Source organism: Mesocricetus auratus, unplaced genomic scaffold (genome assembly GCF_017639785.1).
Source record: "Mesocricetus auratus isolate SY011 unplaced genomic scaffold, BCM_Maur_2.0 Super-Scaffold_100003, whole genome shotgun sequence".
NCBI classification, from domain to species: domain Eukaryota; kingdom Metazoa; phylum Chordata; class Mammalia; order Rodentia; family Cricetidae; genus Mesocricetus; species Mesocricetus auratus.
Genome location: NW_024429188.1, coordinates 32830982 through 32846090, shown reverse-complemented (window position 1 = coordinate 32846090; position 15109 = coordinate 32830982). Strand labels below are relative to the sequence as shown.

Sequence of the window (15109 nt, the reverse complement as noted above, 5' to 3'; positions counted from 1 at the left end):
AATTATGCATTCTTTTGATATGCAGCTCAAAATGAAAGCTTATTTTGGTTTAAAAGCTGAAGTTTTTTGTTCATGTTTGTTTTCACAATTAATGATTTTAAATTTATACCATATTGTTGATGGCCAATGAAAAATAAAAAGGATCAAGAAGAATAAGTTGGATCTACTACTGTCTTTGGAATGCCAGAAAATTCTATCTTGGTGAAAGAATCACTTTGTTTTATTTTATGCTTTGCAGTGTTTTATCTTTAAATTTTATTTCTTTGTGAAATAGCATTTTTTTTTGCTTCTGCTATTTATATTCACGAGGATGTATTTAGAAATCCTATTTAGTAGCAAAACTAGTAGTACACCACACGGTGGAGACAGACACTCACAAATCTCCAGGATTAGCATCTCTCAGAAGATCTAAGCTATTAGGTAAATGAATAGTAACCACAGAAATACTTCACGTGCCCTGTTTTCTTTTTGTCTGTTTCTTATTGGTGAACTGTAACAAGAATGCAATATTTGATGGGGAACAGAAAGCACACTTATTTTTAAATTGGTATCAAACTATGAACTACATTTAAGGAATCATATTTCTGTCTTTTTCTGCCAATATAAAACATTCAAATCCATTTTGATCATAAACACAAACTTCAGAAAATGTAATTTTCTGGCATTCTATGTGGCTCCTGTGTCTGAAAGACTGCTTAATTTTTTATTTTGCAGACTGTTTCTGTTCTCTTCAACTCTGTCTTCAACATGCATTTCAGCTGAATTTTAAGAAATGCAACCCTTCAAGAAAATCTAGTACTTCATAACTTTGTAATAGAAAACAATTTATTTACAGTCATTGCCAAAAAACAGGTTGGGATGAAATAATGTTCAACAGTTTTCAGGTGCATTCTTCAATGTCACATATTGTCATATATACAACAGAGGAAACTCAGTGTCAAAAAATATCTTAAAAAGTTAAAAGGAACCAGAAACACATGGAAAATTGAGTTGAATTTGTCAGTTTGTCATGCCTATGGAATGTGCTGGGACAAGGGTGGTACAGAGATTGGTCCAGCCTGAAACCTTTGCCACAATAGTGAGCCCATCCTAACTTTGCCTGGAGCATCAGGATCCAGAGAATGGAGAGCCCAAAGACCTAGGATATAACCATACACAACTAGAGAAAAATGGCAATGTAATGATGCCTAACAATATTCTGCTATACCCATAGATTGGTACCTAGCCCAATAGTCATCAGAGGGACTTCACCCAGCAAATGATGGAAACAAATGCAGAGACTCACAAATATAAGGCCAAGCTCCTGGAATCCTGCTGAAGAGTGCAAGGAAGTATTGTAGGAGTCAGAGGGATGAAGGACATCAGAAAAAAAAAACCACAGAATCAACTGACCTGGCCTCATAAGAGCTGAGGGAGAAGGTACTGACAAACAGGGAGCCTGCATGGATCTGATCTAGGCCCTTTTCTTGGTTGTCTTGCGGGACCTCTTAATAGAGGAAGCTGGTACAGTCTCTGATTCCTGCATGCTTTTGGAACCCTGCCACTCATACAGGGTTACCTTGCCCAGCCTTAACACAAGGGAATATTCTTAGTCTTACTGCAACTTGATATGCAATGTTTTGTTGATAACCATCAGAAGCCTGCCCTTTTCAGAATAGAAAGGGAGGAGGAGTGGATTGGGGATGGGGGCAGACAGGAGGTCAGGGGAGGGATTGAGAAAAGAGGAAGGAAGAAAAGTGTGGTCGGGATATGAAATAAATAATTTTTAAAAAGTTAAGTGGAGCCAGAAACACATGAAAATTAGTTTGAACTTATTTGGACTCTAAAGTCTTTCTTAAAGTTTATTTGGTATGTATTAATTTAACTGAGATATTACTTGAAAGTAATATTAATCTATTTTATTTAACATATTAACATTTAACACATAGATATATATAAAACATTCATATATATTATACATTCATATATATGTATATGTATTTCTAAATACATATTGTTCAATCTGTATAACATTATACTTGTATGTCTGTTTTCATGGCTGAGATTTTATAATTTAGAATGCCAAAGAAACTATTATATTATATGCATGTTTATAGAATACTATAGCAGAATCAAACCATGTTCTTTAAAAAAAGCTAGCTTTTTCCTAACAGCTCCCATTTTTAGCTAAGCCAATAATATCCTGTCTTTATGTGCCCCTCATGATTTCACTCTAAAAGCCTGAAAATGGAATCTTTCTATATTTCAAATTATGTACTTTTAAATTTTCAAAAATCATACCTTTAAAAATCTTTTCCTTTTATTCAGAAACCTTCAGTCATTCTGTATTCAAACATCTTTCCAAGGACATACCACTAAGTTTTTAAAAGTAGAACTACTACTTTGCATTTAGTTTATATTTATGTAGTTCTCAATTCAATATCAGTTTCTCATCACTATTTTTAAAAATGCCTGATTTTTAGATAGTCACACAAATGATTAATACTGCAGTACTTGACTAGATCTTCATAAGGTTATTTTCTTAGTGCCTAAAATGATAAAGTAAAAAGAAAACAAATTTGCTATTATCTCTATTTCCATTATAGTATTTATTGTTCTTATCGCAAGTCTGATTTATCGCCAGAATTCGCCTCCAGATTAAATTCATTATTTGTCTATTGCAATAGTACACATTCCATAAGGAATCTATTCCTCTGGAATTTGCCATATTATGAAAAAATTCTTATCATCTGACCCAAATGCTCAGGGACTTCATTTGTTAAATGTGGACAATGTGCCAAACTATTAAATGCTACTGCATATATTGATACCCCGAGCAAAAAAATGTGATTCAGTGCAGTGCAATGCTTTCTAAAGTGAAATGCTTCCAGAATCTCTATAAATAAAGTAGAAGAGGAACTATGGAAATTTCCCATTACTTCCTATTATTTCATATATCATTTTATACAGAGATATTATTAATTATACATGATTACTAGGTTTATAATATACATATGTGATTTGAAAAGTAGCTATTTACTGTTATAGTATATAGCTCATGTTTAAGAATTTTAAATAATAAGGCTTGAGAAAATGGCTCAGTGGTTAAGAGCAGTGGCTGCTCTTCCAGAGGTCCTGAGTTCAATTCCCAACAACTACATGATGGCTCACAACCATCCATAAAGAGATCTGCTGCCCTCTTCTGGCGTGCAGGCATACATGCAGGCAGAACACTATATCTTAAAAAATAATTTTAAATAATAATAAATATAATTTTAAATAATGATACACATGAGACTATACATACATTTACATGTTACCTAAAAAACAACTTAGCTAATTAAGATACCATAGGATTCATTTGTACTTTAAATATCATTTTCCAGAAAGTGCAACTGGAAACAATTCATACTTTGGGTTGAAAACATGGTAGTATGTGAGTTTCTGCACATGAGCACATATAGTGTGATGAATACTAACAGAGTGAATATTAATTTCTACTGTGTTGTTAGTTGACTGTAGCATATTAATATAAAATGAGAAACATATTTTAGACCCTTAATTCCCATTATACAAAATATGTGTTTGTGACATATGTTTGAGGCTAATGTTGAAGAGAACAATAAATTATGTCTATGCCATGTTAATTGCTATGGCTCCCTTCAAGTTTGAGTATAATTCTAAAACATTTCTGAACCATAGATATCAGACACCTTGGATTCATTGTCTCTATTTTCAATTGGTGCACTGTATACATTGGAAGATAAATCTCAGCATTATAACATGGACTTCCTTAAGCTCTTACTTCCAAACATGCACATAGTCAAATGAGTAAATGAAAGGAAACCATCATAATTAATTAAACAGTACTTACATGTGAACAGCAACAGCATCCCACTGAGGTAAAAACATTAAAAACATCAAAATAAAATCAATGGTCATTCCCAGCTTATTATACTTGCCTGGGCTTCCTGAGGCATCTGAGCTGCATCCACCTTGTCAGCAATATAAGCTGCCAACTGCTTGTCAATAAATTCAAGGGACTCCTGAATTAAGTGTAAGGATTTTTCAATCTCCTGGGCAGACTGGATACTCTGTTCAAGCAACTTTTGTTTCCTCACAGCCTACATAGAAGAATAAACAAGTGTAAATTATTTAAATGTTTACTCTCAGGAGATTCTCTGCAATTCCTGTTGTATAGTCATCGAAGAAACTCGACTCTTCCACAATCACCTTTTTGTAAGACAGATTGCGTAGCTTTCTGGCACTCATTCAGCTCTGCTTATATAAAGAAAAAGAAAAAGGAAAAATAAACAACTTAGTATACAGGATCAGAAGTGTCTGCAGAAAAAGTCACAGAATCAATCACATCAAAGGAAGGAGCTGGAAGAAAACATCAGTCAAATCATCTCAGCTGTTGCAATCTGCCGTTCTCAGGCTGAATGTTCCTCCTGATCTTATTATATAGTTCAAGAGATTTGGTTTACTCAGAATAGGGTCACCGTCATCACAATCCAATTCAAGGCAGATAATCCACTTCCACCGGCTAGACACATACAATCTGTTCAGAATAGGCTTGTTTCAAAAAGAGAAATTTAGATAACCATCTGTTTAAGGATTTATTTTGAATACAATTTTTGCCCTGCTTTGCATGGTTGTTTCCCCTCCCTACTTTCCTTTACAATTAGAATTATGGAAACTGTGCAACTGAATTTGTGCTATTGTTGAAATAGACAAATAATAATTAAACTTAATATAGCTGTAATTACATGTGATTAGGCTAATTTAAAACTTTTCAAGTATTATTAGCATTCTGAAGAGATTGTAAGGTTTACTTTCAAGGATCTAGTGACCTTAGAAGAATTCTTCTAAAGGTAAAGAATAAGGCAAAATCTTAATTGTAATATATTAAGTCATTCATCAAATAAAGGCATAGACCTAATTGTGATAATATATTACTAATAATTCTTCTTTCCAAAGATTGAACTTGGATTTCAAAATGTTCCTAGGTTTTATATTATACATATTTGAAAAAAAGAACATATACATATGTATACATATATATGAAAAACTTTAAAGATACTATTATTTTTTGATAAAGCACTGTAGAACATACTTTTACTCAAGTAAAAAATTCAAACATATCTGAAAAACAGAGAAGGATCTAGGGGCCTGCATGAATAGTCTTCTACACTTGGTACTTCCAAGTATCTGTTATATGCTACTCCAATATTTTCTTTGAATTTTTGAAAATATCATTATTTGTGCATTCCTTTTTATTATTCACATTTCATTATAGAAAGGTATGACACTGAAAGGCACATTTTAATGAAAATAAATCATGTCCTATGGTGGTATTAAAACCCCATTACCATCTTTTGCCTTCTTCTCCCTTTCTAATAACAAAACTTTATATATCTATAATGTGACATTTTGATATTTGTATGTGGTGTGGAATATTTAAATCAATCTATTTAACATTATCTATTTAAAATAATATTTCACATAATCTATTAAATCTGAACTTAATTTCCTTTACATTCTCATAGTCTCTATTATTTTAAAATTTGCATTAATATGTCACCTTTTAGTTTCCTATGAAGTATGTACTTGTATTTTGTATCCTTATTATGAATAAGGTAAGAGATTCTGTCCATTTTGTTCTTTACTGAACATCAGTTCCAAGAGCAACACCAACATCTTTTCATGACTAAATGAATGATAAAAGAATTTATTTATTTAATGAAGAAAAGCAAAAATATCAAACAGTTGAAGAATTATAAAAAAATAGAAACTAAAAAGTAACCACTACTTAAAAGATACTGCATTTGAAGAATAATTCTTCCTTCGTATTTTTGTATTAAAGGTATAAGGATAGTATAGAACATTACATAAAACAGCTTGTAATCTATTATTAAAATATTCCAAGATTGATTACTTAGACCTTACCCTGTACCCTAATTAAAACAGTTCCCTTTATTTCAGTCAAAACATAAACCAAATTTCTTTCCATAGTGATTCAAATTACAATGATTATAATTATAATCACAACCTTCTGTATTGTTGGTAGAGACTGTCTATGTTATACACAGAGTTCCTCCAGACAAGTAGATACATATTAGTATTGTGACAGGTGACTGCACAAGCCTTCCCAATCATAGCATGAAGTAATGGTCTGATCAGACACTGCTTAAAATGTAGTTCTTTCTCTAACTTAAAGCAAAACCAGTCTATTCCTCAGTGCACATTTGTAGAATGATAATGTATCAGAATTCAAAATCATATCTCTGACCTTGAATTTATGCTTCTAAATCTAACCTCATTTTTCCATTCTTGAGATTAAATGGGCTGTATCACATAGTGATGGGGAAGTCCTGTGTATATGTCAATAAAGCACTGTCGGCCAATAGGGAAGCAAGATAGGTGGGACTAGGAGTCCAAGAGGACTCTGGGTAGGAGAAACACAGGGAGTCATCATGTAGCCCGCCAGAGAAGTAAGATGTCCGTCCGGTAAGAGAAATACTTAGATCGGTTAAATACTTAAGTCAGAGCTAGCCAGTAAGAAACAAGTAAGGCCAACAGCTTCATAATTAATACAGCATCTTGTGTGTTATTTGGGGACTACAACACAACAGAGCCCAGGCAACTGGTGGGGAAAAACCAAACCGCAGACAAGAAAAAGGCTTCTCTTTAGAAATGGTGTCAGGAGTGGGATCATGAATTCCCACGTAGAATGACAAAAGCTTTAAAGGAATTTTAGAAACAAAAGAATGGAGAAAAGCATGGGTTTTTCATAGCAGCATTTTCTCTGGTGGGCTCTGTTTTGCTATGACAAGCAGAGACTCTCATGGCTCACTTAAGGGAGTGTTCCTGACTCAGCATAAGCAAAAAAACCAAAAGAGGCTCTGCTAACAATTGAAAGGTGTGTATGCACAGCTGGAAGTGGCAGTGACCACATCTCTAAGCCGGATGCTTTTGCTGGATCTCAACATAGCCTGAGATAGTGAGCTGGAATTACGCTTATGCCCACCATCTTGGAAAAACTACAGTTTAAACAGCCGCGGTTTTAACAGATAAGTCATGTGGCCAGAAAAACACAAAGATTTACAGTAAAGTCAGACTTGGATAAATACAAACCTCTAAAGGTTTACAGTGTGTTTAAAAATATACGTAGGATTGAGAGTGGAAAAAAAAACAACATAGTGGTAAATAAATATAGAAGCTGACTGTGGTGGCACAAGCTGGTAGGATTTGCTGCAGAGGCAGACGCAGGCAGATTTCCAGAGAAACCCTGTCTCAAAGAAATAAATAGATAAATAAAAGTAAAAGAAATAGAGTAATAATAGATAAATAAATAAGCCACGTAAAGATGGAAAATACACAGAGAGTCTGGATACTGTACGCTATTGTGTTTTTCAGTTTTTTGATTGCTCAGGAAGGAACAACTGCTAAAGTACACTTGAGTATAAATGCTGCTGAATTAATTCAACTTCTATCTTTTGAAAATGCCTTGACTTGAAAATTTAAGTATAAGGACTATGGAAAAGAGTCTTTGTTTATGTTTCTACAGAAAATGAAAAGATGAGGATTCCGTCCAGGCTTCTGTGGTTTGATTAACCAAGAGCCCCGGAAGCAATGACTCAAGTGATTCAACATCTAAAACAGCTAAGATGATCCAGATTTACAGATCATAAAAATAAGGACTTATACAGGTTTCTGAGTTTTGTCATGATCCCCATGGTATGAACAGCGTCCCCTTCCAGCATGAAGCAGTTTGGAATGAGCAACATTCAAATCCCCATATTGTTTATAAATCTTTGTTTTCATTTACATTGGGTTGCTTATAATTGGTTAATGATCACAACCGATCTCTTTTTAAAGGAAAAAGGGGATTATGGTATGGAAATGAGTACTTTGTGTTGGTATGGTTTTTCATTTATTGATACAAATTCAAGGTCAATTTTGTGATGTGTATATTTCTCCTCTTGATTAAGTATTGTCCTTATACTGATCTTTTAAAACATAATGCATAATTGAATACAGACTATAGATAGTTACTTATAATAGTCAGAACGTATAGTTAGGTTTTCTAGATATACAGAGATATATTTGAGATAGACAGTCTTCAAACCTTTCAAAGACCTTTGGAAACTGGCATTTAGGGTTTTTCTTGACAATGAGAAATGTCTGCTCCTGGCACATCAATTACGTCTGAGAGGAAGATGGGCATCGAAGAAACTCATTATGGAGTTTGCTTTCAACAAGGCAAGATTAGCCATTTGGGCAAGATACTGCTCTTGCCTAGACTGCTTGACTTTGCTTTATAAACTGAACATGAAGGACCCACAGGAAAGTGACTGCTGAACTCAAATAGTCCTTCAGGGCTCGTGTTTCATGGAAGAGTGTGACAGACTTTCTACAGGACACAGAAAAAATGACTGACAGACTGCCAATGTAAATGGACAGTTTGAAATTTCCTGCTTTGCTGAAAAGTCTTCCAGACACACTGATGCCTATGAGCTGAAGATGGATGTACCAACATTACAGAGAAACTTCAGGTGACTGCCCTGGCAGTAAGATGTCTCTGTAAGTCCTAGTTTTTATATAATATCCATCTGTGGTCTTTTATAGAGTTGAAGGCAGATAGTTATAATTATAGTTTTCCATAGTTATGATAAAAGATAAGCTGCATATAGAACTTTGGACTCACACGGATGGAACGGATGATATTTTCTTTACATCTTGCTAAATGTTGGTAGACAAAATATTGTAACTTTGTTCTTACTTGATAACTATTGTGTTATATACAATTTGGCTATGTTAAAATTAAGACCTTTCCTTTGTTTAGACATAAAAGATGAGATGATGGGGAAGTCCTGTGTATATGTCAATAAAGCACTGTTGGCCAATAGGGAAGCAAGATAGGTGGGACTAGGAGTCCAAGAGGACTCTGTGTAGGTGTGTAGGAGAAACACAGGGAGTCATCATGTAGCCCACTAGAGAAGTAAGATGTCTGTCTGGTAAGAGAAATACTTAGATGGGTTAAATACTTAAGTCAGAGCTAGCAGGTAAGAAACAAGCAAGACTAACAGCTTCATAATTAATACAGTGCCTTGTATGTTATTTGGGGAACACAACGTGGCAGAGCCCAGGCGACTGGTGGGGAAAAACCAAGCAGCAGACAAGAAAAAGGCTTCTCTTTACAACATAGTATGGCCTAAAAGATAAAAAAAAACAAGAGATCTGAAGTGGGTTGTTTCTTAGCCTACTTTAACAGAGAGCCAATAAAAGAGTGATTACATGGACTGTTTGAATATCTTAGGCAGTGAAAGACTTGAGCCGGGTATTGGTGGCACAGACCTTTAATTCCAGCATTCGGGAGGCAGAGGCAGGAGGATCTCTGTGAGTTCAAGGCCAGCCTGGTCTACAGAGATAGTGCCTGGATATGTTCCGAAGCTACACAGAGAAACCCTGTATCGAAAAACCAAAAAATAAATAAATAAATAAATAAATAAAAGACTTGATGTCAATCCAAGTTTTGAACTCGCCATGGTGTAAGCTGGTTTCTTTTTCTAAATATCTTTTTAGGCAGAATCCAATAGAATGCCACACTGTGACTTTTCAGGACTCTATGAAACACTTGGCCCACTATCACAGTGAATGGAATTAGTAGGAACTCCTAAGCCATACTTAGGTATTTGTTTTGTGATGTGAAAACAATACTTAAATGTTGCTTTAAAATATAATTTCACAAATTTAGTTAATCCATTCTGCAAAGATAAGAATTATAGAGATCAACAGAAATATCAAATACTACAGGAGTCAGAAAAAACATTACAAGGCAAGCAACAAGGACTGTATGAAGAATGATTGTTAAGAAATGAGAAACCATTACTCCATCTTTTTGCAAATGAAAGATAATACAAAAGAAAATATTTTTAGTCTTACTGTTATTTTAATGTCTTCAATATAAAATAATAAATATAAAATAAAAATGCTTTAAAAATTAAATATTTATTGATTTGTTTTTGCTAGAAATGTAACTGTGAACTGATTATTGGTCAGACTCTCATGTAGTACCCTTTTGTATAACTGTATGTAAACTATTTAAGATACTCCTTTGCACTAAATGTGCAGGAAAAAGTTGAGGGTGGTTAGGGAGGTGGATTGGAAATTAGAGGAATTAGAGAGAGGAATGGGTTGTGAATATAATAAAATAATTTTGCATAAAATTTTGAAGGAAACATTTTTTAAACAAAAAACTCTGGAAGAGTAAATTCAATGTATGAAACCACTAAATACTGGAATGAAATGTGTTAGAAATAAATGACTATATATCCCAAAACAGAAAATTAAAGAAAATAAGTTCAATAACATTTTTACAAAATATTACTTTTATTGAAATGGTGTATTTTGTGTAAGATTTTTTAGACTCAATGTAAAAATATGCAATGTTTATCCTTTAGTAAAGGAAGGATAAGCTCATGACTAAAAATAAATTTGTACTATGAAAATTTTCATCCCTAAGGTAGCATATTGTGGGAAAATTATAATCTATATTTGTCATATAGTACAGATTTCTAGTGAATAAAACATATTTAGTATGAATATCACATTCTTAAGTATTAAGTCACACATATTTCCCCATCAATGTAGAAAGAATGTAACCTAAGCATGAGGGGATCATATATTACTAGGGAATATGATATTTTCAATCATACCTAAAAAACAGCAGACAATCAAATCTCAGTTGCATGTGATAAATAATATGAAAACACCATTTCTTTAAAATTCCATAGTCAATTCTGTCCTTCATTCTTTTGTTGCACTATACTCAAATTTCATTCATTATTCATGGTGGGCACACACACACACACACACACACACACACACACACACACACACACACAGGCTGTAGGGACAGGTGTAAGAGTATTTGCCTAGCATGTGCAGGCCACAGATTCAATCTCCAGCAAAGGCATGCAAAACTCGAATGATCTATATAGAGTCTACATTTATACCCCAATGAAAGCTAAATTTTGTGTCTCCATATTCAAAATATATAAAACATGACAAAAAGTATCAACTCATCATAATTGCCCATATTCTTTTAATCCTTTTTTTTCTAGAGAAATTAAGAAGATTGTGAACCTAGTGGCTTAAAGAAATGCAATAGAGATGCAGATTAGATATTCATAACTCTTCCTTTTCAGGAAAAGCCTTTAGCTAAAAATAGAAAAGAGTATCAAAGTGAATGTAAGATTGCAATTTTAAGCAGAACAAAGCAAGAATATCTTTCTTGCCACAGAGACCAGAAGTCAATAGGATGGCACTGATTCAGTGTGCCAGTAATGAACATTAGATAAAAAACAAGTTGAGGTAGTGTCAGATTGAGGTATTTGATATTTTTTAAAACAATCTATATCAAATTCCAAATCCCATGAAAATAATAATATCTTATGGACTATTGTTATTCGAAATGCAACACATCTTCTATTGGTTGCTATTCACAATGATCAACATAGTTCTACAAAATGATGAAAACCCTAGGACTGCTAGGATATTCACTCAGAAAAAACATTTTTATTTAAATTAGAAACAAGCTTGTTTTTCATGTTAATCCCAGTTCCCTCCTTCTCACCTCCTCCCCTGTCCCCCACTAATCCCCTATCCCATCCCCTTTCTGCTCCCCAGGGAGTGTGAGGCCCTGCATGGAGGATCTTCAAAGTCTGTTATATCATTTGGGTCAGGGCCTAGGTCCTTCCCTGTGTGTCTAGGCTGACAGAGTATCCCTCTGTGTGGAGTGGGCTCCCAAAGTCCATTCTTTTTCTAGGGATAAATACTGATTTACTACAACCAGAGGCCCCATATATTGCCGAGGCCTCTTCACTGACACCAAATTTATGGGGTCTGGATTAGTCTTATGCTGGTTTCCCAGATATCAGTCTAGAGTCCATGAGCTCCACCTTGTTCAGGTCAGGTGTTTCTGTGGGTTTGACCAGCCTGGTCTTTACCCCTTTGCTCATCACTCTTCCCTCTCTGAAACTGGTCTCCAGGAGTTCAATTCAGTGTTTAGCTGTGTGTGTCTGCTTCTACTTCCATCAGCTACTAGATGAAGGCTCTAGGATGGCATATAAGGTAGTCATCAATCTCATTATGGGGGAAGGGCATTTAAGGTAGCCTTTCCACTATTTGTTAGATTGTTAGTTGGTGTCATCTTTGTAGATCTCTGGAAATTTTTCTAGTGCCGGATTTCTCTTTAAATCTACAATGGTTCCCTCTATTATGGTATCTCTTATCTTTCTCTCCTCTATTCTTCCCCCTACTCAACCTTCCTCTCCCTCATGTCCTCCTTTCCCTTTCTCTTCTTCCCTTCTCTTTCTCCTAGCTCCCTCTTGAGATATTTAGTAGATAATAAGTGGTAAGAAAACATCATTATATAAACAGAAAACTGAAATCTATCTTGTATCTTGTACTTTACATACAGTCTACTTTGGGCTGTATTCCAGACAAGTATCTCTTTTTCCACAATATGTAAGTAAGAAAGACTCATAAAATTAGATATGCAGCTTCTAAATATGTAGGCATGTCTAAAGTATCTTGATAAATATTTCAAAAACAATTCAGTTAGAATTTTCCCAAGAGAACTAAATGGAAATTGAGAAAAAATAGGTAAAGAAAATAATGTTTTCAACACTAATAACAACATACCAATGTTCATAATTTAAAAAAATCATAGTATGATTAACTTTGAATCTCTGTTGTTTATTGTGCTGGAGTTAATGTGTACTACTATATTTTAAAATAGAGTTCCTACACTGTCTTACCTTGCATTTCTATTGCTGTAGTGAAACAAAATGACTACAAGCAAGTTGGAGGAAAGGGTTTATTTGGCAAGTTCCCACATCGTATAGTCCATCTGGAAGTCAAAGCAGGGATTCAAAACCTGAGGAATCATGGCGGCAGGCATTGATGCAAGACCATGGAGTACTGCTTACTGGCTTGCTCCCCATGCTTTGCTCAGATTGCCTTCTTAGAGAATCCAGGACCACCATCTCAGAGAATGCTAAACAGGCTTGCCTATAGCCAGATCATAGGAGACATTTTCCTAAGTGTGGTTCCCTCCCCTGAAATGATACTGGCCTGTGTTGACATAAAATTAGCCAGTATCCAAATATTTTTAGCTGATAAGAAAGACCAAATAAATAACTGCTATATTAAGACACTTTAAATATAATCCTTGCAGAAAACTCTCATAAAATGGCTTTTCTGGAATATTTGTTACTGTGCTTGGCAGAGATATAGGATGACTATACCTATCAATAAATAAAGATGTATATACATTTATATATTCATAAATATATGCATGCATGTGTATGTATGCATGCGTGTGTGTGTGTGTGGTATGTGTGTATATAGTTTTCTATGGATGAGAATGGATCTCCCTGAAATTACTTGAATTTCAGGGAAATATAATCGGTATTTATAGGAATAAAAGGGAAAGAATATCAATGATAAAACCATCATGCGTTTCAGTTCTTACTTTGGTCACTGAAATTCTTTTGTGACCTCTGAAAGAAGCATACCTGAAAATGATGCCTGGAAATCAGTTCCAGTGGAACCTGACATTAGATAGTCAGGCTTCTTAAAGAAAGCACTAATAAAATGATCAATGAGCTATAAAGTAAATATATCTAAGCCATTTCTGGATTTTTGCTGAATGCATTCACCGTTCTTGATATAAAGATGAAATCACTCTTCTGCCCCAGAAGTAGTAAGGTGTAGCCTGATTTTAGTTTCAAAAAGAATGTGATACAATTATAATTCTGCAAATTTATGAAGAACCTATGCAGTTTACCTTCCCTAAACCATCTCCAAGTAATTTCAAAAGCAGAAGCCTTAACAGACCATTAAATTTCTCTGGCTCAATGCAGGTTTTTTTTTGACTGTACATGAACTGTTAATATGAAATCTAAGCTAGGAAAATTGTAATATATTGATATTTCACATAATTAAAAATTCACAGAACCAATCCTCTCAGACAAAACATGAGGCAAAATCAGTTTATTGATGGGTCATGAGTATGACCATATATTCAGTCAATATACTGTGTTTGCATAGTAACACACACACATACACTCATATATATAGACAGAGACAGAGAGAAAGAGACAGAGAGACACACACACAGAGAATAAAGTAATAGCCAAGACTAATGAACGACTATCATAAAACAATGCTAATAATGTATCTACTGATTTATCTGGCATTTGTTTTGGTTTTAATCCTGGGAAGTACCAAATACAGTGACCATTATGAGGTAAATATAGATGACAGGGGGTGGGGGTGGGTAAGGAATTACATATAATCAGGAAAAAACCCAAACAAGCATTGCTGGTACCTGTAAACCTAGATAGGTGGGTAGTTACACAAATGAGAGAAAGTCTACTGAGATCAGCTCAAGATACTTTGCTGGCTTTAAGTCAAGTAGCCATTACTAGATAATCACTTGTCCCCATATGCAAGGTTGGTAATATACATTTAGCATGTGACAAAATCTTACCTTTGAACATCCCTTGGTATCAGAAATTCTCTTAGTTCAGGAATTCAGATTTTCAGCCTGAGACTAGACTCAAGGATTTTATCCTACTTGATTTTATTTAGCATATAAAATATACCTTTACTGGTCTCTCTTTGTAGTAGCTACAAATGGCTCCAAGGACAGGCTTTGAATAATACAGTTTTCAGGTAATATCATATATATCTTGAGAACCAGGAATGGTGTTTTACTAATAAACAGAATTGTTTTCTGGACAATGTAGGCATATGATGAATGAGGTATTCAATTTATTTTGAAATAAAATACTACTACTGTTTATGTTGGAGTCTGTGATCAACTAGTATGTAATATTTTTCCTATTTAATTATGTATCTCTGAGTAACTAAAACTTTTTTTCTGTACTGAGGTTACTCAATCTTTATTATGATTCCTAAATGTATAAGTAATGCTATTTATTAAACAAAATGCTCCAAAGATTTCTATAGTTCTGTAGACAATGAAGATTGAATGAAGTATAGATATTATTTAATGTTGTCCCAATTAATTACATCACATTTTAAAGTTTTAAGT

At 34.1% G+C, this 15109-nt stretch overlaps 1 protein-coding gene across 8 annotated transcripts in view; it reads right to left on the bottom strand.

Annotated features, from left to right (window-relative positions):
- The window catches only part of Dmd (dystrophin), a 2157616-nt gene that overhangs the window by 1243189 nt on the left and 899318 nt on the right, over positions 1 to 15109 (bottom strand). For all 8 annotated transcript variants that reach the window (XM_040744180.1, XM_021232987.2, XM_040744181.1 and 5 more), the window contains one exon: positions 3942 to 4103. In XM_040744180.1, the coding sequence (XP_040600114.1) occupies positions 3942 to 4103 (162 nt within the window). The remainder of the gene's footprint in view (positions 1 to 3941; positions 4104 to 15109) is intronic.